At 42.2% G+C, this 27,907-nt stretch overlaps 2 protein-coding genes across 2 annotated transcripts in view; one reads left to right on the forward strand and one right to left on the reverse strand.

The window, feature by feature from the left end:
- LOC139449349 (uncharacterized) overlaps positions 1 to 27,907 on the reverse strand; it is a 261,844-nt gene that overhangs the window by 214,098 nt on the left and 19,839 nt on the right. The window contains exon 2 of the mRNA XM_071230674.1: positions 20,314 to 20,634. Within this exon, the coding sequence (XP_071086775.1) occupies positions 20,314 to 20,411 (98 nt within the window). The 5' untranslated portion in view covers positions 20,412 to 20,634. The remainder of the gene's footprint in view (positions 1 to 20,313; positions 20,635 to 27,907) is intronic.
- Positions 21,742 to 27,818, forward strand: LOC139450812 (uncharacterized). Its single transcript, XM_071232651.1, has 2 exons — positions 21,742 to 21,861; positions 26,730 to 27,818. The coding sequence occupies exons 1-2, from the start codon at positions 21,742 to 21,744 to the stop codon at positions 27,816 to 27,818; spliced, it is 1,209 nt and encodes a 402-aa protein (XP_071088752.1).

A 27,907-nucleotide genomic window follows, 5' to 3' on the forward strand; every position in this document is an offset into this window, starting at 1 on the left:
AACACAACACTACACACTAAGTAATGAAAATTCCCTTACATATTGTCATGATATCCGTTCCTGTAGTCATGGGTCAATGTAGAATAAAGAGCAGTCTTACATTTCTACAGACTTAAGTGCAGTGTGGTCTCCTGAAGACATTAATGACACTGATAATGGAGACGGGTTATAAGAGAATAAAAGACTAGTAACAATATCAAACATGCCTACTTTCTGACTCAATTGCTACATAATTGCAATGTGATACGAATGTAATATTTCCCACCATGGCCAAGGGGAATAATAAATCAATGCTTCATAAGAGGGGACTATAAAATGGATGGAAACCTGTAATCGTGTACATGTACATGCTTCTGTTTGTTATTGATCACACTGATGTTGGGTTCTCAGTAAGAGGAACACATTTCCTCATTGATTGACAAGTAATCTGGCACGTGACAGGTGAAACATACACGCTATCTACAGCCAGTACAGTGGTCATTAAGCTAATGGTTCTTTTGTTGTACATACATATTAATGGTAAAGTAAGACTAATTGCAGTTCAGGGTCAGAAGTTAGAAATGGTGAAATCGAGATAATCATTAGCTTTGATTAGCCTTAAATGACATTTAACATTATCACTATTTATCCCATTAACTTGACACAAATCAAATAGTCAAAGTTTCATGTTCATCAAATGCTTGATTTTGGTTTTAAGGTTTTGACATGGTTGAAAGGCCCAGTTAACTTTAGTCCGACGATCATGTGTTCATGCAGTCATGGCATCTCTTGTGCTCTCTTACAGGGTGAGTGAGTATAATTAAAAGCATTTTGAACAGTATTTCAGTTATATCACAATGCAGTGCATCAGATTAATGTGGAAGGGATGGGTAGGATTTTTGCCACTTTGATCAGAGCCATAATTATGGGTAACATGCTCACAAACCAAGGAATATAACTGAGGCGAATATTGGATCGGAACCATAACAAGCTGATCCTGGCATGGCAAAGGGAAACAACTCTGCACAAGATGTGTCACTTGAGCCCACTGACCACCACAGCTTGGGTAAATTAGGTCAAGTAAACAATATGACATTACATTAATTGAAAACATTACTGTACTGTTTTACACCACTGTACTCAGACACATTAAGTCTGCGCCAGTGCAAGTTATTTGAAATCTTTCGTGTCTACAACTCCTTGAATCTTTAATAGTCTTTAATAGTACAGTGCATTTCATTAATGTCTTAGCGTTCGATTAACCAACTACAATGAACCAATTTCTATGAGACATTAAGCATCCTGATAACCGGTAACTGTGATCAGAAATGCACTCAATCCAGGGCCACACATGGTGGATAACATATGTCATCACTGCTTCATTAGTTGTGTGGAGAATACCATTTGGATGTAATTATTGATAGTAATTTGTAGGGACAGTTATTACAAGGAAGCTGCTAACATGGTAACCATCACACAAATATAACACTATTCACAATAATCGAGATCCCTATACTTCACAAATTTACCTGTAAACTATTTCTATTGTTGCTTCTGTTACATACTACTTGCCTAAAGTTAAAACAGTACTGACTATGTCTAATATAACATTTCTGTCTGGAGTGTCATGTAAGGGTAACTTATTATCAAAATAGAGAAACTTCATGAAAAAAATTTGTTTCATAATATGCATGCTCAAAAGTCCTAACTGGTTCATTAGTATAACAGCTAATGGCTATTTCATTAGAATCATTTTAATATAGTTAAAATTTACCAAACACATTATAGTTCATCTTTCACAGAATTTAAATAGACATGATGCAGCCATGCAATATCAGGAACATTAAAATCTTCTTTGTTTTCACAAACTAAAGTGACAAATTACAATCTTTAAACATGAATAACATTTGCTAAAAAGAAAAAACAGTAAATTTACAGAACTTTTCAACAAACATTAAAAACATATTTGAAACTGATTTTTTAAACATGTATCACTTTTTAACCATCAACATGTCAGTAATATTATTCTTCAGATATTGTTTAATGGGCCTCCTTCGGATGATCAAACTTTGATCACACACACTAATGATCAAACTGTGATCGCATGAACTTCTCATCAAACACAAAGGACTTGTTCCACAAACGGGCAGAACAATACTTGCATTATCTTATCATGACGATCGTCAGTCTGTAAAGTGGCGAGTTTCACTGACTGACGTGCATCACATAAAAGCAAAGCGCCATCTTGTGTTGACAGACATTCTCAAACACATCCCTTGGAATGTCCAAACAGGTGGGACACAAGTTTTTTTGCGTAAATAACAGTAATTTCCTTCTGTTTATGTTCCCGGGGTGCTATTTGCATATGTTACAAACATGTCCGCAAATAACTTGCGCAAACATGATTTGTGACGTATGCAGTGATGGTCACAGAAAATCAATGAGTTGCACTTTTGGATAGCAACACAAGGCAAATTGTAAACGGCTGAGTACATATGGATGCTTTACACATACTTTAAACACAATACAATGATCAGTGCATGGTAGTCATTTTCTTATTGAAAATAGTTCGAAATAGTTGAGACAAAACATTTCTTACAAAGAGACAATTTTGTCAATAAAAAAAATGACTTGAGTGTATATTTAATTAAAGAATATCAATAAATAATTTCTATATCAGACTTCTTCTTATATGTAAAGACCCAGTCAATGTAATTAATATTTTGTGAAATTACATATATCTAAAAATAGTGCCATTGCACTAAAGCTCACCTGGATATGTAGTCTACAGTTTTAAATGTCAACAAAGACAGCCACTCAACAAATTTGCTTTCAGCATTGATATTCAAATATTTGCTGCATAAATACAAAAGCTCTAATGATTTGAACAAATATTATGACATCCTAAAGAGACAGAAACATGCCTTCGTTGAGCTCCCTCAACGCCTGATATGGACTTGGAGGACATTAGAGAGCATGGTCAAAACAAGGTCAAAGTTCATAATAATGCACACAACATATTTACTTCCTATGTATTAATTTTCATAACATTTTTAAAAAAAGCCCAGCCAAGTAGCTTTTTCAGTATGGTTGTCAAAGTTAAAAATATCTCACACAACGGAAAACATATGTTCAGCCCACCATATTCACTTCCTATGTACCAATTTCCATTACATTTTGAGAAATTCCCAGCCAAGTAGTTTTTTCAATATGATGGCCAAATTGAAATTGTAATCGAACCACTTGAACAAATTCAGGTTTCAGCATTGGTAGGACCAAGTATGCGATGTTTCTGCTTCGTTGGTCCAGTGGTTTCTGAGGAAAAGATGTTTCCGCCAGATGACAAACAAATAAGCTTACTTGATTTTCAGGTCAGCTAAAACAATAAAAACACAAACTTTGTAAACGTATGTATACATCCCAAATTACTATATAATACTAATATATGAATACATATCAAACTCATTATGTGTTTAGTTATTTCTATCTTCATTTCATTTACATTAAGTTTTGTTTTCAGTTCTACAGTGACCGAGTGAGTGAGTTAATATTTAACGTCACATCGGAAGTATCTCACCCATCTAGTGACGATCAGTTCCACAGTGGTAACAGCAACAGATTTAAATCTTTTACAACACAAAATAATCATTTAATCAGGTTTAATCATGTAGATTTCAGCAACGCATTAGCATCCTTATATGTGGCAGGTGCTTCTAAAACACTTCATTCAGATCAGGCCAACAGAAAATCAAACCTTCGTCAGTTAAGATGCAAAATGGACCATTTCAATTACAAAAGGATAGGAGCAGGTTAAAAAAATGTTTTTTTAAACTTCTCCTTTCCTCTTCGTCAGTTCTGCCACCGTGAATTTGCAAGTCATCAGACTTAACGAAGCTAGGTGAAATTGATTCAACAGCCATCAATGTGAGACGGCTGCCATCAACTTGCACAAAGTCGCAGTGAATCCTTAGTGCCAATTTCCACCATCCTTTTTTTAACGATGTGATCATTATCCCGTGCTTTAAGGCCTTAACTGTGAGGCAAATTATGTGATTTCTGAGCTGTAGTTGCGTGCATGGCCTCTAGGGGGCAGCACATGTACAGGGAGGTGACAGCTTGTGACATGGGCTGAGGTGACGGTCTGTCACTAACCTGTTATGTTGTCATGGTCATATTAATGTCATCACAGAGAGCTTCATGTCAACACACTTCTTATTTCCATCTGGCGATCAATTTGATATTTTCTATATTGCATTCGTCAATTTTTATTAAAACTACCAACATATTTTCATGTACAATTCATTTCATCCCTATGAAAGCAATGAATTGTATACTATAACATGTTTTTGTGAAATTGATGAAAATCCTGTACTGCCAATGTCGATTCATCTTTTCACATTTAATGATAAACTTCAAAGTATCAGTCGTCTTTACAGTCCAAAAAACTTCCATTCCTTCAAACAAAATTATTACCAATTATAATTTTACATTCTGGTAACCATGGAAACCATTTAATACAGATGTTAAATCCTTCCAGCAAAATATAAGATTAATGATCATCTTAACACCAACATTCATACATCAAACATGTAGTTCCACAGATTTCAGAAATAGAATCAAAACACAATACATCAGAAAACAAGACTTGACAAATCTTAATGGACATGTGATACAAGGAGGTTTGTGTAATTTTTATACAATTTTGATACAGCTTTTCTGATTTAAATGTGGAATTACAAGAGACAAGCATCAGAGGAATTTAAGGTATTAGTCTTAACTTATTTTATTGTCCAAAAAGACAATGGACTTGGTCACTAGTGCAACATTTACTGCTGCCTTTTCCCTATGAGGTATTGGCTTCCGTTAGTTGGTCTAACGTGCTACAACTGTCTGGACACAGTTACTTCCCTTAACTGTGACAGGATCCACTGAAAATGGGTTTGAATCCTAGAATGCCTACATTTAGGTCCTTGGTACATCAGCACCATAGCTATGAGAACTGGATTCTCTAAAGAGGCAGGTCTCTGAAATTTGCAACGATGACGTCTGGTACAGGGAAACCATGAGCAAACGGTTTCAAACTTTCAGAAACGTCACTTGGTCTTTCAACCATGTCACAGCTTAGCCACACTGGACTACTGAATACAATGAAGAGTGAAGAAAAAGTGAAGGTCACAGGAAAACATATTCTATCATGGTCATGATATTCTGATATTCCTCTTTTCATACCCACAAGTATTTCGTTTTCAAAAAAAAAGGCATCACTTTTGATGAAACAAATTAATTCAGGGTTGTTAATGATATATTTTGGTTATGTTTTAAAAATATTTTGCAGCATTCTTAAAAACATCAGAAAAAGGATACAAATATGTGAAAAAGCAACACAACTCAATTTGATATCTTGCATACCAGGTACCAAATACACTGCTTGACCATCTAAACAACAAGCATATTTCCATTCTCACTTGAAACATTCTGACACCAGATCGTATTGAGTCACCGATCACGTCAGTTTAATGTTGTTACAGACAGTTAGACTCCACTTAGTTTTTTAGTGATATCTGTCACTTCTCAAAGCTGAACAAAAAGCACCCAATCAAATAAAATGAGTAAAAATTTGCTAAAGATTAAAACCTTGTCTCCAAACATTCCCAATCCCAGGAATAAACAAAAAAATACCCTCTCTCCCAATCAGCTGCCAGTGCTTCAATTCAGCTGTCACCAGCCCGAGCCTGGATCAGCTCAAATGGTATTTGGAATACACTCTATCCCCACCATCACACGCTAAGCCAGGGACCTTATTTCCACCAACTTCTGACATGTTTTCATCAATACAAATATCGTTAGTGGTATGCAAGTTTCCTCCTCTTGCAGGATGAGCACGCGTTCACGACCATCTTAAACGATTCTCGCCCGCCGTGGCTTTCAAAATTTGGCGTGAAGAATTCATTGCCAGGGAGGAAATTGGAGTTATTTCCTCCTACATGGAAACTATGGGTCGACCATGAATAGACAGAGAGACATTTTCACAGTAAGGGAGCTTCAGTTTGGTTTTCACTTATATCAGCTGCATCAAGTAGCATCATCAGTCTTCATCGTAGCTACATTACAGCCAGGAAATATTAATGTTGCCATTCAGCAAAACCAACGAAACAAGAAAAAAAAATTGTACCTGTTCCAGTAGAACACTATCCACTACATCTTCTATTTCAGGACCAATTAGATGATGAAAGTTCCAAAATAATTTGAAAAGGTCAACAAATTGATTTGCTATTTCTTTGCACAAATGGCCATCTTAATCTACACAATTATCTCTCAGGGTTTAAAAAAAGATCAGCCAGTTCCTAACTTACGGCTGCATAAGAACACTATATCCCTAAAACTAATCCTTGATGATTTGTATATCGCCTATCGTACATTCCTTCAAAGTTAGAACTATATGTGTCTCAAAAACTGTTTAGGCACTTATTAGCATATTAGTTTGTTTGTTTGTTGTTTACCGTGGTACTCAGTAATATTCCAACCATATGATGGCGGTATGTAAATAAAAAAGTCCGGACCAGGCAATCCAGTGATTGACATCACCAGCATCGGCCTTAACAATTGGGATACAATGACATGCATCCACCAAGTCAGTCAGCCAGACCACTCTAATCCATTCAGTCACCTCTTGTGACCAGCATAGATTGCTGAAGACCAATTCTAACCCGGAATCCCCACAGCGGTATTGGCATATTACCCTGATGGCATGAAGCCTGAAAATTTAATAGCATGATACATTTTACTGACTTGCCAAAAAAAAACATTATAGTGATGTATACAAATAAACTATCTAGACATGTCTGAAAATAGTCACGAGTCAACGACGTACAGAGTGTAAATTAATTTCTAACCTATCAACTCTGGATTCTTTTGCCTTGATTCCAGACAACATATACAACAATCCGAGCACACTGTAAGTCACATATCAAGACGTATCTGCTTTAGGACTCCCCCTAACAGTATCAGTCACCTGGAACAGCACTAACAACGCGTCTCTCGTAACATCCATATACGGCAACATGCTGCCAACAAGGTAAATAACTATGTGTCCCCTGCTACAGTACATCTGTCACATTGAAGTGAAAGAGAGGCTTGTGCCCGACGCGTTAACTACGTACAGGAAGTGGTAATGTATTCCTGCATCGCCCGACTACCCTGGAGACTTGTGTGAAGGACGGAACTCCTCAGGGCTTTCTCATGTGATGTACACTTCCTGATCCGATGTGAAATATCTACTCTGGATCGTTAGACTGTTTCGATACATTTAACACGGTAACGAAAAAATTAGACACCAGGAAACAGTACCTATCTAGAAAACCATTCAGCATTCATTGCAGACTGAAATGACTTGGCCAGATCTGTCTGTGGCCCACTTTTGTGAAGATCTTGGCGTTAACAACTCCAGCAACTACAGCAACACGTGAGCATCATCAATTCAGGGACACTTTCACAAGAAATCATAGTGGCAAGAGCACCATCATCAACACGGTGGGTTCACTGCAGACGGCAGTGCAGAGAGTATCCCTAATCAGGCAGTGAGACAGTCCCTAGTCTGAGGGAGGCAGGTTGTATTAGACAGGTTGTATTAGACATATTCTGACACAGATTTAACATAAACAGACTGGGAGGACCTTTTCTCAGTGTTTGAAATAAACTTACGTCTGCTTGTGATCCAAGTGAAATTCAGGAAGGGCTTGTGACATTTGATTGTGGACTATCTATTTTACCATTTAGTGATGGCAGCTCTATAGGAGATCATTTTGCGGAATGGTGAAAACAAAAATTAATTTCTGCTGATGGATCCAACTTTGAGAGACAAGCATAGGGCAGAAGACCTTTTCTGTCATCGAATCTACATGGGGAGACAAGCATGGGGCAGAGGACCTATTCTGTCATTGAATCTACATGGGGAGACAAGCATGGGGCAGAGCACCTATTCTGTCATTGAATCTACATGGCAAGACAAGCATGGGGCAGAGGACCTATTCTGTCATTGAATCTACATGGCAAGACAAGCATGGGGCAGAGCACCTATTCTGTCATTGAATCTACATGGGGAGACAAGCATGGGGCAGAGGACCTATTCTGTCATTGAATCTACATAGCAAGACAAGCATGGGGCAGAGCACCTATTCTGTCATTGAATCTACATGGGGAGACAAGCATGGGGCAGAGCACCTATTCTGTCATTGAATCTACATGGCAAGACAAGCATGGGGCAGAGGACCTATTCTGTCATTGAATCTACATGGCAAGACAAGCATGGGGCAGAGCACCTATTCTGTCATTGAATCTACATGGCAAGACAAGCATGGGGCAGAGGACCTATTCTGTCATTGAATCTACATGGGGAGACAAGCATGGGGCAGAGGACCTATTCTGTCATTGAATCTACATGGCAAGATAAGTATTGGCAGAGCACCTATTCTGTCATTGAATCGACATAGCAAGACAAGCATGGGCAGAGGACCTATTCTGTCATTGAATCTACATGGCAAGACAAGCATGGGGCAGAGCACCTATTCTGTCATTGAATCTACATGGGGAGACAAGCATGGGAACTGTAAAACAATTTGTTCTTGAATCACCACAGGGAACACAAATCCGTTTGAACACTATTAGACCTGTTAACACATAAACGATTTCCATGTTAATTTCATTCATGTGTGACCACGATTATTGATAAATTTTCCACTGAACCTTCCACTGACATTGGCAACAATATTTGGGAATCGACACTGACTGATCATCACAAAAGACAGCTTTACTTTGAGGAACTAATCAACGACTGTGATTTACATGCAGTCTTCAGGGCCATACAACCCTCATATTGAAAGGTCACTCTCTGTTCTGGAATCTTATCACAGGGTTCACCGTTCATCACAGAACCCTTAATGACAACAAAACAAATTAAAAGAACTGGTATTTTGGAATAAAAGAGAAAATCGTCTTCACTTCAAATGCATGATGTCATAAAATAATCATTTAACATATTGATTGCTTGTCATTATTACCGATGAAGCATGGACGCACCTTAACAATCGTCTAGATTTATTAAATATTGATATGACAACATGCTACTTCAGTGACAACTAGTTTGAGAAAGAGAGATATTCTAATCCAAGCTGTCAATATTTCCTGGCTACTATCAGCTGCTTGAAGCCCCTGACAGCGTGATAACCCTGGTATCGCCCTCCCACTATCAGGGTATTATATAAGCATCCATATACACTGATTCCTGCAGTTCTGCCAAAATCAGTCCAATGACAGAGCATTACCTCTGATAAGATAGCATCATAACCTTTGACCTTTCTAGATAGAAGAAAAGCTTGGGAACCCCTAACAGAGCTTTAATAATAAACATACAGTATTGATACAGCAAGCTTCCTTAATCCACATCATACAAGGTCGCTACAGAAATCTTAGAGCTGTATGAAAGCGTGAGAAATTTCATTTAAAAACAGAAAATTTTACTCTTGTTCTGACAAGTCCATTTATAATGCAGTAGAATTCAATCACCAAGTGAATGGGCATGGTGCTAGAAACCGTTATTACGGGGACGATAATTGGATCATTGTGCAATCGATTTTCATTATCAGCTCCCTGGAGAGTATACAACTGAAGCTGCCTGTTAGGCGACAGAAGGTTAACAGTCACATTCCCATGTCATCCTACTTGGTTCACAGCTGGGTAAAACACAGGTTTAAAATCACTTGCCTAAGAAGCACATGTCCATACATGCAACATGTGCTTCAGTTTGGGGCAGGGTTGAAGCCCTAACACTGATGAGTCAAGCTAGCGAACAGTCACCCATCCACCTACTCTCCACCACCAATGCTGCGTAACTTCGTCTGATTTGAGACTTGTGTGCCGTGCACAGGACCATGTGAAATAGCAGCAATAATGTTGTGGTATAAACAATTTTCACTCACTCACTCACACAAGATACCAAAATAGGAAAAGATTTCCTACACGGAAAACGAACTACTAACGAGGTATTACTCATCACACTTTCTCTACATACTATTGCCCTGTAGACTAATGGTAGTCAGTGTATGTTGCCCACATGAGCAACAAACCGCCGGATATTCTTCTTGTAGCTGTGTCAATGTCAAACACAACTTCAGTAACATCCAGACCTTAATATCCTACCCATTACAGCCATATCATATTTTTCTTGCAACTGTTTCAAGAAACGATCACATGCACATCCTATTTCCTTGGTCATCCCACATGTATATCACAGGGGGCATGATGGCCCAGACGTCCAAGGCACTGCAATTCACTGTGCAGAGTTGCGTCCCTTGGGTTTGCCAGAAACCTAGGAATTGTGAGTTCAAATCCTGGTTTGCCCTGATTATATTTCTAGGTTTATTAGCACCATACCCATGCTCTTGGGTTTCACCAAAGTGGTACTTACATCTTTGGGCTTTCCACCAGCATTAAGCTGACACCCATGACATAACTGGAGTACTGGTAAAAGTGGCGTTAATCCCAACTCACTACCTCACTCACATACCATCATCCTAACAACTAATCAAAGTAGTTCAATTTCTTTTTGCACATTTACAAACTATTGCCATCACAACTATTCACATTGTTGTCAACTACTTCATCTGACCAGGTGAAACTGACAATCCGAATCATCTTCCTCTGATCAGGGGCTAAATGTCTTGTATTCCTGCCGGACAGCTGGTATTTGACCTCGCTAGTCTCCTCACAAACTCCTCCTCATCAGCAATGTGGGCTTGTCAATAATACACTCGATCAAATTCCCATCTTCCACATGTGAACAATTACTAGACCTCATATCTTCCGTTCTGATGGGCTCGGCTTTACATGTAACACATTCCAAAATTGAAAGAAACAATATGGATTATACCCTAGGATGGTTTTTATGGCAAGATATAAATGATGCTGTCTTTTAGGACAAGATGCCTGTTGACTTCATTGAATAAACCAGAATGAATTCATCAACTGATAAAAAAACATTGTGTGTTCATCTTGAAACAATGGTCCATTAAATTCACATGTCAAATTAAAAACAAAACAGACACGAAATAGGGACTGTAAATTTCCAATAAACATAAGATGAAGGCTCCATTTGCAAGATGGTTGTGACTATTTTTAAGGGGCAAGTGATTCCTGACAGTGATGAATTATTGCACAAGGAGACCAATTTTATAATCCTGCAATATTCCAGCCATTTCCCAGTGGTGTGTATTTAATTGAGTGAGTGAGTGAGTGAGTTGGGTTTAACGCTGCTTTTAACAGTATTCCAGTTATATCACGACGTGTCAGCTTAATGTGGGAGGAAAGCCCGAAGTGATGCAGGTCTTAGACATTTACCACTTCGCTGAAACCCACGAGCACGGGTATGGTGCTGACAATCCTAGAAACATAATTGAGGCGAACCGGGATTCGAATGGCTTCACACATTGTACCCATGTCAGGAATCAAACCCGGGTGTTCGTCGTGACGATCAAACGCTCTAACCACTAGGCTACCCGACCGCCCCTCATCATACAGTCATCCTTCACGACAGTGCTACCTTAGGAGTCCAAATAACTGATGAGCATTACAGACAACCGAGGTAGCGTCGTAGGGGTACACGACCAACACAAAAGTACATGCTCTACTAGGGGTGGGACGAGTCCAAATCTACTACCCGGGTACCCACCACCCTATTACCCGACCCTACCCGGGTACCTGCTGTAAATATTTAGAGATAGGTACAAACTGTCTGATTTGGAAAAGTTTGACCATAGCCCTTGCAAAAGATTTAGATAAATGTGTAAAACGATCTGGTCATGCATACACTGAAGTTTACTGCCTGAAGTTTTATCTTAAATCAAACATGTAAGTCAGAAGGAATGGGTGCATTGTCAGAAAGAAATGGGAACATTAGTGCAACTATAGAGTTTTAGATAATTTTTTTCATTAAACAACATATCACGTGACAAACCATGGGTCTGGGTAGTCCTGTGGGTACCCGGGTCCTACTCAGGACCCACCTGACCTGAGTACCCGAGCTACCCGTCCCAGCCATAATTGCTCTACCTGCCTAAGACGATCTTAACCTCACATTTCAGTGTTTGAAAACAGACTAGAAAAGTAGTTGTTTATGATTCATAGTGTAAAAACAGATTCATCAAGTGTTACACGCAGTTACAAAAAACACATCGTATCCCTTCAGCGAATTCAGGTGAATGAACAGGTATAACAAACTTGGTCAACAAAAATATGAAATTTGATATAAAACATCACTAGACATGATGATTTACCATTTAAAATGTATTTCCTGCTATCAAAGTCATTGTTGTATAGATACTTTTGTATATGCAGAGATTAAGATTACCATGTGTATTTTCTCATAAATAGCAATCAGCTGTCAAGCCGTTTTCAACACAATCTACCAGTGTTCCAAATGATACAAATTTAAAGATTTTTTATGCAATGGTCAGAAGAAAATGTATCTGAAATTATTATTTTATCGGGAATAATATATTCCAATATAGTGTTATTTTAGTTGCATAATAGCATAATAATAGGATTAAATTGCGTACTTCAGTTCAGACATGTTGACTGGTATTTTCTATGTTACTTGCTCGTGGTGATCAGCTGGCAATGTGTTTTGCGAAGGGGAAAAAACATATTGTCAGTGTAAAACTGTAAAAATGTAAGTAATTTTTGGGAGCCATGTGTTACCGCGCGCTATAACAGAGTTAGCGCTATAATGAAGGGCGCAAGGTGTGTCAGTTGGTATCTTTTTAGAGTGACAATAGCAATATCCAGCAATATCACGGCAGGGGACAACACAAATGTGCTTCCCACTATGATAGGATTCAAACCCAGGACTTCAACATGATGAGTGAACACTTTAGCCACTAGGCCACCAAGCGCCACTCTCCACTCATACATTAGTGGCACAACTATTGCAATAAAAGTGACAAAACTCCTTCCATATTCATTGGAAATCTCTGCCAAAAGAAGAGTCCATTGCACGATTCTGACTCTATCATGAACATGTGTTTATGAATCAGTATCAAGTAGTAATGACACCAGGTGTTCGCGAAAAGGTAAGCATATCCTGCACCACTGGTGAACAATCACAAACACATGCAAATGCATGTTAATTTTTCACCTGAAAACAAAAACGGGAACATATAGTACAAGTCAAAATAGGGAATTGCATCGAACATCATTTTTGTCACTAATGCATCAAATTTGGAAATGTCCTCCACATGCCTACAATAAAACGTTTTAAAATCCACTGAAATGTCTCCTAAAGTCACTCCATCTTTTTTACGACAAATGAAGAAGCCTGGAACGTGAACATGGAGCATCCTTGAAGAGCCTGTGCACACCCTACAAGACATATTCCCAGTGTGTAATCATAAACGCCTGTCAATATCAAGTCACCAGGTGCTCGAAGGTTACAAGTTTCCACCACATTTCATTTCAGATCCTGTGACAGTTCCTCTTCTTCTTCATCGATATGACATGTCATTTAAAGCCACTTTCATAATGAAAATGTCAAATCCATGCACTTTTTATTGTCCTAATCATTAACTTGTACAAAAATATTTCACCTTGATCTAAAGTAACAACCCTGAATTTTTCACTATATATGGCCAACATTATTGGTCAAATGATGCATGGATGTGTTATAAAGCTAATCAATAAACTTTACACGCAACATAAGGTGGGGGGAAAAAATCACTAATGTTTGCTGTTAATCACTTCCTGTGGAAAAAAAATTGGGCCAAAGACTCCATTATTGGCAAACACATGCAACATGAGTGGCAAGAACGTATACTCCGACACAATCTGAAGCAAGTGTTGGCACTTAAGGATTGTTGTATTATGACGCCGTCCCTCCGCCCAGAAGGCATGACCCTCCCTGATTATACCTCATACAGAACACTTCCACATCAGTTGACCGTCCACTAAAGCTTTCGCTAACCCTAGCTTCGGGGGAACACCATTTTACATTTAGCAGATGAAATGCTCCGAGCCCTGACTTCCCATCACAGCCATTGTTTTAACAATAGAGATCTTACCAAGACAACATTCACGCTCGTGAATGATAATATGATCATGAGGTTTTGACCCAGGGGACGGTAAGTCCTTGTCCAGTAAATCCCCAGAACGGCTTCAGCTGATGGCCTGTCATTGGTGATAAGGTCATTCATAACGGGAACTACGCATCTAATCACAAGGTGCTGTTATATACATGGTTGGGCTTAATGAGGGCTGTGATGAAGCACCTGATTCAATACTAGGCAATTCAATGTGTTTCTATTGCCTGCAAATAAAGATTTGATAAAGGATGTCTGACAATGTTAATGATTCGCCAACAAGGGATATGACTGTTCTTGTCACTGGAGCAACCACAAAAATGTTGTCCATTCTGCTGACTGCATTTCAGCAGCACATATGAGCCCTTCCCTCTATACAATATACAGGGTCCTGGTCCCCTCCCTCTATATAGTATACAGAACTGGTCCCCTCTCTCTATATAGTATACAGAACTGGTCCCCTCTCTCTATACAGCATACAGGGCCTGGTTCCCTCTCTATACAGTATACAGGGCCTGGCCCCCTCTCCCTATATACCAGACAGGGCCTGGTCCCCTCTCTATACAGCATACGGGGGCTGGTCCCCTCCCTCTTTACAGTATACTGGGCCTGGTCCCTTCCCTCTATACAGTATACAGGGCCTGGTCCCCTCTCTATAAAGTATACAGGGCCTGGTCACCTCCCTCTATACGGCATACGGGGCCTGGTTCCCTCTCTATACAGTATACAGGGCCTGGCCCCCTCTCCCTATACAGCATACAGGGCCTGGTTCCCTCTCTATACAGTATACAGGGCCTGGCCCCCTCTCCCTATACAGCATACAGGGCCTGGTTCCCTCTCTATAAAGTATACAGGGCCTGGTCCCCTCTCTCTATACAGCATACAGGGCCTGGTTCCCTCTCTATACAGTATACAGGGCCTGGCCCCCTCTCCCTATATACCAGACAGGGCCTGGTCCCCTCTCTATACAGCATACGGGGGCTGGTCCCCTCCCTCTTTACAGTATACTGGGCCTGGTCCCTTCCCTCTATACAGTATACAGGGCCTGGTCCCCTCTCTATAAAGTATACAGGGCCTGGTCACCTCCCTCTATACGGCATACGGGGCCTGGTCCCCTCTCTCTATACGGCATACGGGGCCTGGTCCCCTCTCTCTATACAGTATACAGGGCCTGGTCCCCTCCCTCTATACAGCATAGAGGACCTGGTCCCCTCTCTCTATATAGTATACAGGGTCCTAGTCTTCTCCCTCTATACAATATACAGGGTTCTAGTCCCTTCCCTCTTTACAGCATACATAACTGTTACCCTCTCTCTATACAGCATAAAGTATTGGTCCCCTCTCTCTTTTCAGTATACAGGGCCTGATTGCCTCTCTCTATACAGTATATAGGGCCTGATCCCCTCCCTCTATACAGTTTACAGGGCCTGGTACCTTCCCTCTACACAGTATACAGGGCCTGGTCCCCTCTCTCTATACAGTATACAGGGCCTGGTCCCCTCTCCCTATACAGTATACAGGGCCTGGTCCCCTCTCTATACAGTATACAGGGTCCTTGTCCCCTCTCTCTATACAGTATACAGGGCCTGATCCCCTCTCTCTATACAGTATACAGGGCCTGGTCCCCTCTCTCTATGAAGTATACAGGGCCTGGTCCCCTTTCTCTATACAGTATACAGGGCCTGATCCCCTCTCTCTATACAGTTTACAGGGCCTGGTCCCCTCTCTCTATACAGTATACAGGGCCTGGTCCCCTCTCTCTATACAGTATACCAGACCTGGTCCCCTCTCTCTATACAGTATACAGGCCCTGGTCCCCTCTCTCTATACAGTATACAGTGCCTGGTCCCCTTTCTCTATACAGTATACCAGACCTGGTCCCCTCTCTCTATACAGTATACAGGGCCTGTTCCCCTCTCTCTATACAGTATACCGGGCCTGATCCCCTCTCTATACAGTATACAGGGCCTGGTCCCCTCTCTCTATACAGTATACAGGGCCTGGTCCCCTCTCTCTATACAGTATACAGGGCCTGGTCCCCTCTCTCTATACAGTATACAGGGCCTGGTCCCCTCTCTCTATACAGTATACAGGGCCTGGTCCCCTCTCTCTATGAAGTATACAGGGCCTGGTCCCCTTTCTCTATACAGTATACAGGGCCTGATCCCCTCTCTCTATACAGTTTACAGGGCCTGGTCCCCTCTCTCTATACAGTATACAGGGCCTGGTCCCCTCTCTCTATACAGTATACCAGACCTGGTCCCCTCTCTCTATACAGTATACAGGGCCTGGTCCCCTCTCTCTATACAGTATACACGGCCTGGTCCCTTCCCTCTATACTGTATACTTGGCCTGGCCCCCTCTCTCTATACAGTATACAGGGCCTGGTCCCCTCTCTCTATACAGTATACAGGGCCTGGTCCCCTCTCTCTATGAAGTATACAGGGCCTGGTCCCCTCTCTCTATGAAGTATACAGGGCCTGGTCCCCTCTCTCTATACAGTATACAGGGCCTGGTCCCCTCTCTATACAGTATACAGGGCCTGGTCCCTCTCTATACAGTATACCAGACCTGGTCCCCTCTCTCTATACAGTATACAGGGCCTGGTACCCTCTCTCTATACAGTATACAGGGCCTGGTCCCTCTCTATACAGTATACCAGACCTGGTCCCCTCTCTCCAGACAGTATGAGATGCAAGTTAGAGCCTTACTATGAGTAAACAGGGATTGGCAAATTCTTTCAAGTTGGTGAACTATATCAAAATGTCAAACTCCGTCTGTGAGCACGACACAAACATAGGAACTACTTCAGCTAGGAAGTCCTACTCCACCTGAATGAATTATACACATTTTTTGGCACTGAGCCACTCCAGAATAACAGTCGGTCTCCATTACCACGACATGATCTTACATAATTATTCCCTATCACGTCTGTGATAAGGTTCTATACACATGTGTTGAATGGTGTGTATGGAATTCAATATGTTAATAACGTACCTCCAGCACACATAGTAAATGTAGATTCCTATTGACGGTGGGTGACTTCACTTGTTAATGCTGGTAGGTCATTTCTATTAGACACAAGTTGATCTAGATTTGATTTCTAATGAATCTGACCACGGCACACAGCACAGCGACAAAGGCTCACTTGCAGTAGTCACACAGATGTGGAATATATTATAGGGAACATATTTGAAATTTACTTCTCTTTGATAAACAGTTCACGGTAACTGGAACTGGAGGAGTCAAGTACTATTGTCTGTTTAGAGGGAGCTAAAAAGAACAGTGATCTTTTTCCCTCACTGATTCAAAACACAATATTTTTCAGTAAAAGGAGGAACATAAACATTTTTACCAAAATTACACATTTTGGTTTCAGGACATCCATTTTATTTTAATCCTCAGGATAATTTTTTTCTTCAAAATTCTCTAGACCAAATTAAAAAGAATTCCAAAACACTAAGATCAGTTAGAATCCTGGTGTCAGACACCAACGATATCACTAACCTCTCTGCCACTGAAGCCAGTGAACTGTACTTTTCACACTCAAGACACTGGTTATTACTGTTTACAAACTAAAAATGTTGACAGAAAGATTTTCGAGATAAATAGAATCTCACTCTTGTGTCTTTTGATATCAAATGTATCAACACTCGTCAAGAAAAGGTTAAAACTTCTCAGCAATCCTTGGGGTTTAAAACTTGATTGATTCGTTTTGACATAATTGATATCAAAAGACCCCCGGGTGTGATTTCCTAAAGCATGACATAACAAGCTGAATGAATCACCAAACATTGCCAGAAAACTTTTCCTAACTTTTTTGTTGCTAATCTAACCCCTTGATTGGCCAAACTGAACATTGTAGTCACTAATTAAAACAGCAGAACCCTTAAAAAACAACACTACATGATATCTATCATTACTATTTTAATAGCCCGTGGTTTGATCAGGACGTGTTTCAGTTTGTTGCTAACATTATCCAATATGTCCGCCAAAATGGCACATAAAAGTCTTAATTCCATATAATAAATAATCTGTCAATCGAACTTCATCCAAAAGCTTTGAAGTCCTCACGCCTGCCTTAATTCAATCAATAGGTGCCAACTTCAATGACAATATAGCACTTCACAAAAACAATCTGGCTTGACGTAGTAAGAAAGCTGCATCAGTAGTTACCAATACCCCGACCCTCTACAGAAACAGGACTTCAAGGAATATTGGGGATGGAATACATCAGCATTAGCACCTAATTAGTATACTATATTAGGATATATGGAGACATAAATATGTCTGTACACGATGAAGGAAGAGTTTTTTCCTAATATAGACTTAATGAAAGAGAAAAGTTGGAAGGCCATGTGAATAATGACTAGTTGTGGGGAAAACAGTATCCTTAAATCATCCGATGAAGATGTTTGGATGGAAATTGGAAAACTTAATTATAACTTACAAAGAGAGATGGAGACATGCTATGATTTATTATGAGTGTAATATATTCTTAATGCTCTAATTTTATCTTCATCAAGATAATGAAACACAGTGATCCATACAGAAAAATATTCCCAATATCAATATGACTGGAAAGGTATTATCTAGCGTTTATGAAAAAAAACATCTTCTCATGGTGTTTCTGACAAAACATATTAAGCAACTACTGAATGTCATGAATAAAACAATAAATAACACTAAGAACAGAAAACTTATTTTGTTGTAAAAAAAAAAATTTCAAAGAAATTCTTTATAAATGCTCTTCTTCATTGAAAATACTTTTGTATCACCTTTCACTATGATTATTGCAAGTTTCAACTTTTATGTCAGGGATTTTTTAAGTCAAAAACCTCAAATCAACCCAGACAATATTTTTATGACTTTTTTGTCTGTCTCATGGCATATTGACCAAAAACATTTTGCATCAAGCATTATATTTGACTAGTTGCAATAGGTTTTAAAACCAATAAAATTTATGAGTGACAAAATAAAGAAAATACTCAAATTGTTTGTTCCAGATTAATGTCAGGAAACCTACACAACCAAACCTGGAACGTCTTCAGCCACAAGAATATTGGCAAGTCAGCTAGCTGGCACGTCCCCTTTATAGACAAGCACCTGCAGGAGGTGTTATAGACAAATTACACAAATCTTATAGCTCATCCCGAGGAATTTTGCCGCAAATAATAGGACTGTCATAGTGACTAATGACGTAATTACGTCACGGCTCAGTCCAAGGAGATAGACCCAACGCTCTCGCGAGCCTCCTTATCAAAGGGCTGGATTCAGACAGTTGTGGTGAACATTCTGTCTACATTTACATGTGAAAAATACTAGCAGACTATCTTGGAAAAAATATATTGGTTGAGAACTGTTGTATGACATAAAGGGAATATAGCCTTTCATGGAATAAAACTACTGAAACATTGATGTCATGTCATCACCAAAGGGGTTAAGAACTGTTGTATGACATATAGGGAATATAGCCTTTCATGGAATAAAACTACTGAAACATTGATGTCATATCATCATCGAAGGGGTTAAGAACCGTTGTATGACATAAAGGGAATATCGCCTTTCATGGAATAAAACTACTGAAACATTGATGTCATGTCATCACCAAAGGGGTTGAGAACCGATGTATGACATAAAGGGTATATAGCCTTTCATGGAATAAAACTACTGAAACATTGATGTCATATCACATCGAAGGGGTTGAGAACCGTTGCATGACATAAAGGGAATATAGCCTTTCATGGAATAAAACTACTGAAACATTGATGTCATGTCATCACATGATTGTATTAAAACAAATTATGTATCAATATGGCAGCAAATCAATTTTATAGTTTTTAAAGAATATAAACATCAACATAACTGCAAAATAATGTCACTCTGTGGACTACCAGAGATAATTTTGATATGGAAGCAGTGCTGAAATTTGACCGTTAACTTGCAACAGATACAATGTTGAAAGTCACAAGCAAACAGAAAAACATTTATTCAATGAATACCCAACACTAAATATACAAACACTGATATCAAGTACATGCCTCAACTTTACACAAACATTATTTTCTGTACATTTGGCTCATCCAAAAATCTGAAAACATAATACATAAAAATATCAAAAATAATCTAATATAAAACCAAAACAACTTGTCCCTGAAATAATAAACCCCTCCATGTGACAGTGCTATATAGTATAGAGGTAATGACTTACTCCACATAATAGATCCGTCCTCCAGAGCTCAGCTTAGCTTCCCAGCCTTCGACCAACTCAATATTAACTTGTTGAAGGAACGTCTCCTCAGAGGCCATATTGTGATCTCCAAACTGTTAGGTATAAGTTACGTAATGCTCCATACTGATTTGCTGCAAGCTTCTCTGGGTGAACCGTTTCTCCATCACCATCCAACTTGCCTGTATTGGCAATTTTGGTGTGAGTAGCAGCAAGAAGCAGCGCTTCTTCTCTTCACCCCCTGTGATTGCTTCCCTCTACCAGTCTCCCTTGGGAGGAGTCGGCATGGCACGACAGCTCTACCTGAAATAATGAAAAGCTTTTCATACCATGTTAAATATTAGATAAGCACCAAATGGACAAAATTAAAGACTTGAGGATATGCTATTTGAGTTCAGGTTGTCCGTGGCGCATACTTGAGGGAGTTGTGGTGACCGCAGGGTCGGGTTTAAGGGTTGGTTTTGGCTCCAGACTAACGTGGAAGTGATTTGTGTTTATTTCTCAGTTAGTTTATTTGCTGTAAAATACTGAACCATCCTAATTTGTATTTTGCTTGGAACTGATTGCAGCAGTTTTTTGGTTGTCTCGTCCATGAGAAGAGACACCCAGTTGAAACTACTTCACAAAAACTATAGTGAACAAGTGGGGAAAAGGAACATGGTTGCTACCAAGTGAGTAAGTGCAAGAACCCCTAAGCAATCTCACCCTCCAACACTATTTTTTATATATTTTGCCTTTTCAGACTGGGCAAGTGCTGGGGGGTGGACAGTGAGTGGTTTCTGTGTCACTCATGAGGGTGCAAAACCCCCTGATGCCGAGCCCCATAAAGCGGTATTCTGTTGCCGCAGTGCTGTACGCTGGATGCCGAGCCCCATAAAGGGGTATTCTGTTGCCGCAGTGCTGTACGCTGGATGCCGAGCCCCATAAAGGGGTATTCTGTTGCCGCAGTGCTGTACGCTGGATGCCGAGCCCCATAAAGCGGTATTCTGTTGCCGCAGTACTGTACACAGGATGCCCAGCCCCATAAAGCGGTATTCTGTTGCCGCAGTGCTGTACGCTGGATGCTGAGCCCTATAAAGCGGTATTCTGTTGCCGCAGTGCTGTACGCTGGATGCCGAGCCCTATAAAGGGGTATTCTGTTGCCGCAGTGCTGTAAACTGGATGTCGAGCCCTATAAAGGGGTATTCTGTTGCCGCAGTGCTGTATGCCGGATGCCGAGCCCTATAAAGCGGTATTCTGTTGCCGCAGTGCTGTATGCCGGATGCCGAGCCCTATAAAGGGGTATTCTCTTGCCACAGTGCTGTACGCTGGATGCTGAGCCCTATAAAGGGGTATTCTCTTGCCGCAGTGCGGTACGCTGGATGCCGAGCCCTATAAGGGATATTCTGTTGCCGCAGTGCGGTACGCTGGATGCCCAGCCCTATCAAGCAGTATTCCATTGCCGCAGTGCTGTACGCCAGATTCCTGGCCCTCTCAAGCAGTATTCCATTGTCGCAGTGCCCTACACCAGAAGCTGAGCCCTGTCAAGCGGTATTCGATGGCCACGTGCTGTATGTTGGATACCACAAGATATTTTTCTTGAATATGGATGCCAATTTTTCAAAGTTGAAAAAAAATTATTCCCTCGCAATGAGTGAAAATCAATAAAATATTTATCCCTAAGTTTATGAGCATACATGGTCATGCATTCTATATGAAAATCCCAATCTAATTTACTTGTACCGCCTCTGTACACTGATACGACCCCGAGTTCTATAATTAGATGCCAAGACAAATGAAGCGGTATGCCGAATGCCTAGAGGGTGGGGGTTGGTACCCTTACTCCCCCTGACCAGGTTTGATGGGCATAATAAACACAGTTTCGTAGTTCTGATTACATTAGGAAATAGAGTGGGTAGGTAGGCCATTTTTCTAAAAAATCCTGCAACAATGTTGGAGAACTGCTTTTCAGTTAGTAGTGTTTGGTTTTATTTTATAAGTGCTCTTTGTTTTGTCAATAACACAGATTACCACTGGCTCAACGCTTTATATCAAGGTTAGATAATCAGAACCATTTCAGTTTGTTCAGGCATAATGGAGTCAGGAGTCATGACAAATCCTTCAGTAGTCATCTCATATACATGATGGTCTAAGTGAGAAAGTTTGGTCAACCGCTGCTTTGAACATTATTTCAGCCATATCACAGAATGTCAGCTTGATGTGGGAGACACATGCAGACCTCAAACGTTTTCCACTTTGGTGAAACCCATGAGCACAGGTAAGGTGCTGACTGACCAAGAAACATTATCATATGGAATTCAAACCATCATAGGTTTCCGACACACAAGGGAAGCAACTCCGCACAGTGAATCAATGCTGTGGCTCGGATGACTGGACCACTCGTGTCGTACAATGATCACCTAAACAAACTAGGTTTGGAAGAGGACTGTTCCAGCCACTGAACTTTGGAACATGTAGCAGAACTTGTGCATACGGATGTTAGAGCATCCATGATAGTTGTACATCACATTCTATGTATTAATCATTGCCCAGAATGAAGAGTAGCACATAACTTAGTCTGTCTTCCAGACCCTAGGGGGGCACGGGTGGCCCAGTCGTCTAAGGCGCCGTGATTCGCTGTGCAAAGTTGCGTCCCTTGTGCACGCCAGAAACCTATGATTGTGGGTTCGAATCCCGGTTCGCCCTGATTGTGTTTCTAGGTTTGTCAGCACCATACCCGTGCTCATGGGTTTCACCGAAAAGGTAAATGTCTGATACCTGCATCACTTCGGGCTTTCCTCCCACATTAAGCTGACACGCCGCGATATAACTGGAATGCTGCTAAAAACGGCGTAAAACCAAACTCACTCACTCACACTCCAGACCCCAGAGAATATATTAAAAAAGAGTGCCACTCACATCTGGAATTATTTGGCAAGTCTAGATTGCCTCAGCTCTAGGCTGAATTTAAGCATTGTCCTGTGCTCCGTTTGGATTTTATTTTATTTTTTCGAGATACATATTTTTAAATAATATTTCTGGGACTAAATGTGAGTCTACACATAGCCTATCAGCATATATAAAGTGAAGACAAATGTGTTCACTCAACAGTACACAAAACTGTCAAAATTATTTATAACCTTTTTTTTGTTGACACAATAGATGGCAACTCCCATCACCATGACAACATGAACCTGGAAACCTTTACATATTTAGCACTACACAGTCATGTTGAGAAATTTTTAAATTGATGATTTGTAATCGAAAAAAACAATGTGTCAACCACACAGTTACTTTAATGATATTAAAAAAATATAATGAGGGAGTGAGTTTGGTTAAAGAGTGAGTGAGTGAGTGAGTGAGTGAGTGAGTGAGGTAGGTTAGCAATATTCCAGCAATATCACGGCAAGTAGCACCAGAAATGGGCTTCACGCATTGTACCCATGTCGGGAATCGAACCCGGGTCTTCGGTATGAGTTTGGTTAAAGAAGCTTTGAACATTGTTGGATTTATTTCAAGGCATGTACTAATGTAGGTTTGATGTGGCCAACAGGTGGACATTAACCACCACGTTATTAAAACTAACGGCACCAGACATCTAGGGCGTGTAATTCGCAGGGCAGAGTCATTCAAAAGAAACATATGATCATGGGTTCGAATCCCAGTTCACCCCGATTATGTTTCTAGATTTGTCAGCACAACGCCCTTGTCAATGGGCTTCACCAATATGGTAAAAGTATTCAGACCAGCATCACTTCAGGCCTTCCTCCCACATGAAGCTGAAGACCCGTGATATAACTGGAATACTGTTCAAAGTGCCTTAATCCAAATTCAATCAGCCTCTCCTACTTATTTGTGACAACCAGACTCCTCCAATGAGGGGGCAGCGGATGAAACATATCAAGGGTTGCTATCAACATATTTCAAATGTCCTTGAAAATTAGAGATTTCCTTCTTGTTTTTGTTTACTGCTATATTGTATCAAAACGCGAAGAAGCTGATTCTACAAAAAATTAGGTAGAATAGGTTGACACCCTTGGATGCTAAATATACTATTCAACATTTGATAGGGATAATCTGAGTTTGTGACCTAAATTTTTGTTATTTCACACAGCACTCAGCATTATTACAGCTATATGACAGCGGTCTGTAAATAATTGAGTCTGGACCAGACAATCCAGTGATTGACATCATGAGCATCGATCCATGCATTTGGGATCCGATGACATACATCAACCAAGTCAGTGAGCCTAACCAACCGATCCCATTATTTGCTTCTTACGGGAAGCATAGACGCCTTCTACGGCAAGCATGGGTTGCTGAAGACCGATTCTACACCGGATCTTCACGGATCCTGACCTGAATGTGTGTGATTGGTTGCTTGGAAATGATGTCAGACAAATAATATTCCATGCTACCATCTGGGGCATGTTCACCTTCATTTGAAGTTAACAAAAGTAGCTACACAAGTAGACCAGTTGCTGTCTTCTATGTATCCCTCTCAAATGCTGAGTAGCATATGTCCATGCGGTACATGTGCAGATGGTTATGAGAGGTGGTTGTGTTATTTCAACAATATTCTCAAGAGTAATGATAAGGACATAAAACCTGACTGATTTTTCGCACAAAGTCGAAATTACACTTCAATAATGAAAATAACCTTCAAGTCTTAAATCTATATCCTACATAATTGGCAAGGGAATATATCTTCAACTTCAAAGCGAAGGAGACGTGGTCGGATTGGTTATAATGAACTCACATTATCCACCAATCAACTACAGACACTGTCTGTAAGGAAATGTAGACGAAAATGTGCTGGAATCCTTTAAGAAATAAGGGACCTGTCATTTGTTATTGGTTGACTTAAATAATTGTTCCAAAGAAGACCCTTCCTAAGGTAAGTTACCCTCCATATGGCTTAATCATCACCCTCTGAACATTGAACTGCGAAAGTAGTGAGTGAGTGAGTATGGTTTTACGCCGCTTTTAGCAATATTCCAGCAATATCACGGCGGGGGACACCAGAAATGGGCTTCACTGCGAAAGTAGTTTGTTGTCATGAATATAATGTAATAAAACAAACATTATTAATATTTCAACCTCATAATCACACTTTTTCATTACTTTCCCCAAGATAGTGTATATCTCCACCCAATTCTACTCTGAGACTCTCCCTACCACCCACTCTTCCTTCTCCACACCCTCTCCTCCTCGCCCCACCACCCTCTCCTCCTCACCCAACTACCCTCTCCTCCTCCTCCCCCCACAACCCTCTCTTCATTCTCCACACCCTCTCCCCACCACCCTCTCTTCCTCTTTACCCTACCCTCTCCTCCTCCTCCTCTCCCCACCACTCTCTCTTCTTCCTCACCCCACCCTCTCCTCCTCCTCCTCACCCCACCACCCTCTCCTCCTCACCCCACCACCCTCTCCTCCTCACCCAACCACCCTCTCCTCCTCCTCACCCCACCCTCTCCTCCTCCTCACCCAACCACCCTCTCCTCCTCCTCACCCCACCCTCTCCTCTTCACCCCACCACCCTCTCCTCCTCCTCACCCCACCCTCTCCTCTTCACCCAACCACCCTCTCCTCCTCCTCACCCCACCCTCTCCTCTTCACCCCACCACCCTCTCCTCCTCCTCCTCCTCCTCACCCCACCACCCTCTCCCCCTCCTCACCCAACCACCCTCTCCTCCTCCTCACCCCACCCTCTCCTCTTCACCCCACCACCCTCTCCTCCTCCTCCTCCTCACCCCACCACCCTCTCCTCCTCCTCACCCCACCACCCTCTCCTCCTCCTCACCCAGCCCTCTCCTCCTCCTCACCCAACCACCCTCTCCTCCTCCTCACCCCACCCTCTCCTCTTCACCCAACCACCCTCTCCTCCTCCTCACCCAGCCCTCTCCTCCTCCTCACCCAACCACCCTCTCCTCCTCCTCACCCCACCCTCTCCTCTTCACCCAACCACCCTCTCCTCCTCCTCACCCCACCCTCTCCTCTTCACCCCACCACCCTCTCCTCCTCCTCCTCCTCCTCACCCCACCCTCTCCTCTTCACCCAACCACCCTCTCCTCCTCCTCACCCCACCACCCTCTCCTCCTCCTCACCCAGCCCTCTCCTCCTCCTCACCCAACCACCCTCTCCTCCTCCTCACTCCACCCTCTCCTCCTCCTCGCTCTACCATCTCCTCCTCCTCACCCCACCCTCTCCTCCTCACCCCACCACCCTCTCTTCCTCCTCACCCCACCCTCTCCTCCTCACCCCACCACCTTCTCCTCCTCCCCACCCTCTCCTCATAACCCCACCACCCTCTCCTCCTCACCCCACCACCCTCGCCTCCATCTCACCCCACCCTCTCCTCCTTGCCCCACCACCCTCTCCTCCTCCTCCTCTCCCCACCACCCTCTCTTCCTCCTCAGACCCACCGTCCTCTCCTTCTACCCACCCTCTCCTCCTCACCCCATCCTCTCCTCCTTCTCACCCCATCCTCTCCTCATCCTCACCCCACCACCCTCTCCACCTCACCCTACCCTCTCTTCCTCACCACCTCCTACCCACCCTCTCCTCCTCACCCCACCACCCTTAAACCTCACCCTACCCTCCCTTCCTCACCACCTACCCACCTCTCCTCCTCACCCCACCACCCTCTCCTCCTCACCACCTCCTACCCACCCTCTCCTCCTCACCCCACCACCCTTAAACCTCACCCTACCCTCCCTTCCTCACCACCTACCCACCTCTCCTCCTCATCCCACCACCCTCTCCTCCTTCTCACCCCACCCTCTCCTCATCCTAACCCCACCCTCTCCTCATCCTCACCCCACCACCCTCTCCTCATCCTAACCCCACCCTCTCCTCATCCTCACCCCACCACCCTCTCCACCTCACCCTACCCTCTCTTCCTCACCACCTCCTACCCACCTTCTCCTCCTCACCCCACCACCCTCTCCACCTCACCCTACCCTCTCTTCCTCACCTCCTCCTACCCACCTTTCCTCCTCACCCCACCACCCTCTCCTCCTCATCCCACCACCCTCCCCAACTCACCCCACCCTCTCCTCACCACCTCCTACCCACCTTTCCTCCTCACCCCACAACCCTCCCCACCTCACCCTACCCTCTCTTCCTCACCATCTCCTACCCACCCTCTCCTCCTCACCCCACCACCCTTAAACCTCACCCTACCCTCTCTTCCTCACCACCTACCCACCTCTCCTCCTCACCCCACCACCCTCCCCACCTCACCCTACCCTCTCCTCATCCTAACCCCACCCTCTCCTCATCCTCACCCCACCACCCTCTCCACCTCACCCTACCCTCTCTTCCTCACCACCTCCTACCCACCTTCTCCTCCTCACCCCACCACCCTTCCACCTCACCCCACCCTCTCTTCCTCACCACCTCCTACCCACCTTCTCCTCCTCACCCCACCACCCTTAAACCTCACCCTACCCTCTCTTCCTCACCACCTCCTACCCACCTTCTCCTCCTCACCCCACCACCCTTAAACCTCACCCTACCCTCTCTTCCTCACCACCTCCTACCCACCTTCTCCTCCTCACCCCACCACCCTTAAACCTCACCCTACCCTCTCTTC

The sequence above is a fragment of the Haliotis cracherodii genome, unplaced genomic scaffold, assembly GCF_022045235.1.
Source record: "Haliotis cracherodii isolate W230 unplaced genomic scaffold, xgHalCrac1.p SCAF_8, whole genome shotgun sequence".
NCBI lineage: Eukaryota > Metazoa > Mollusca > Gastropoda > Lepetellida > Haliotidae > Haliotis > Haliotis cracherodii.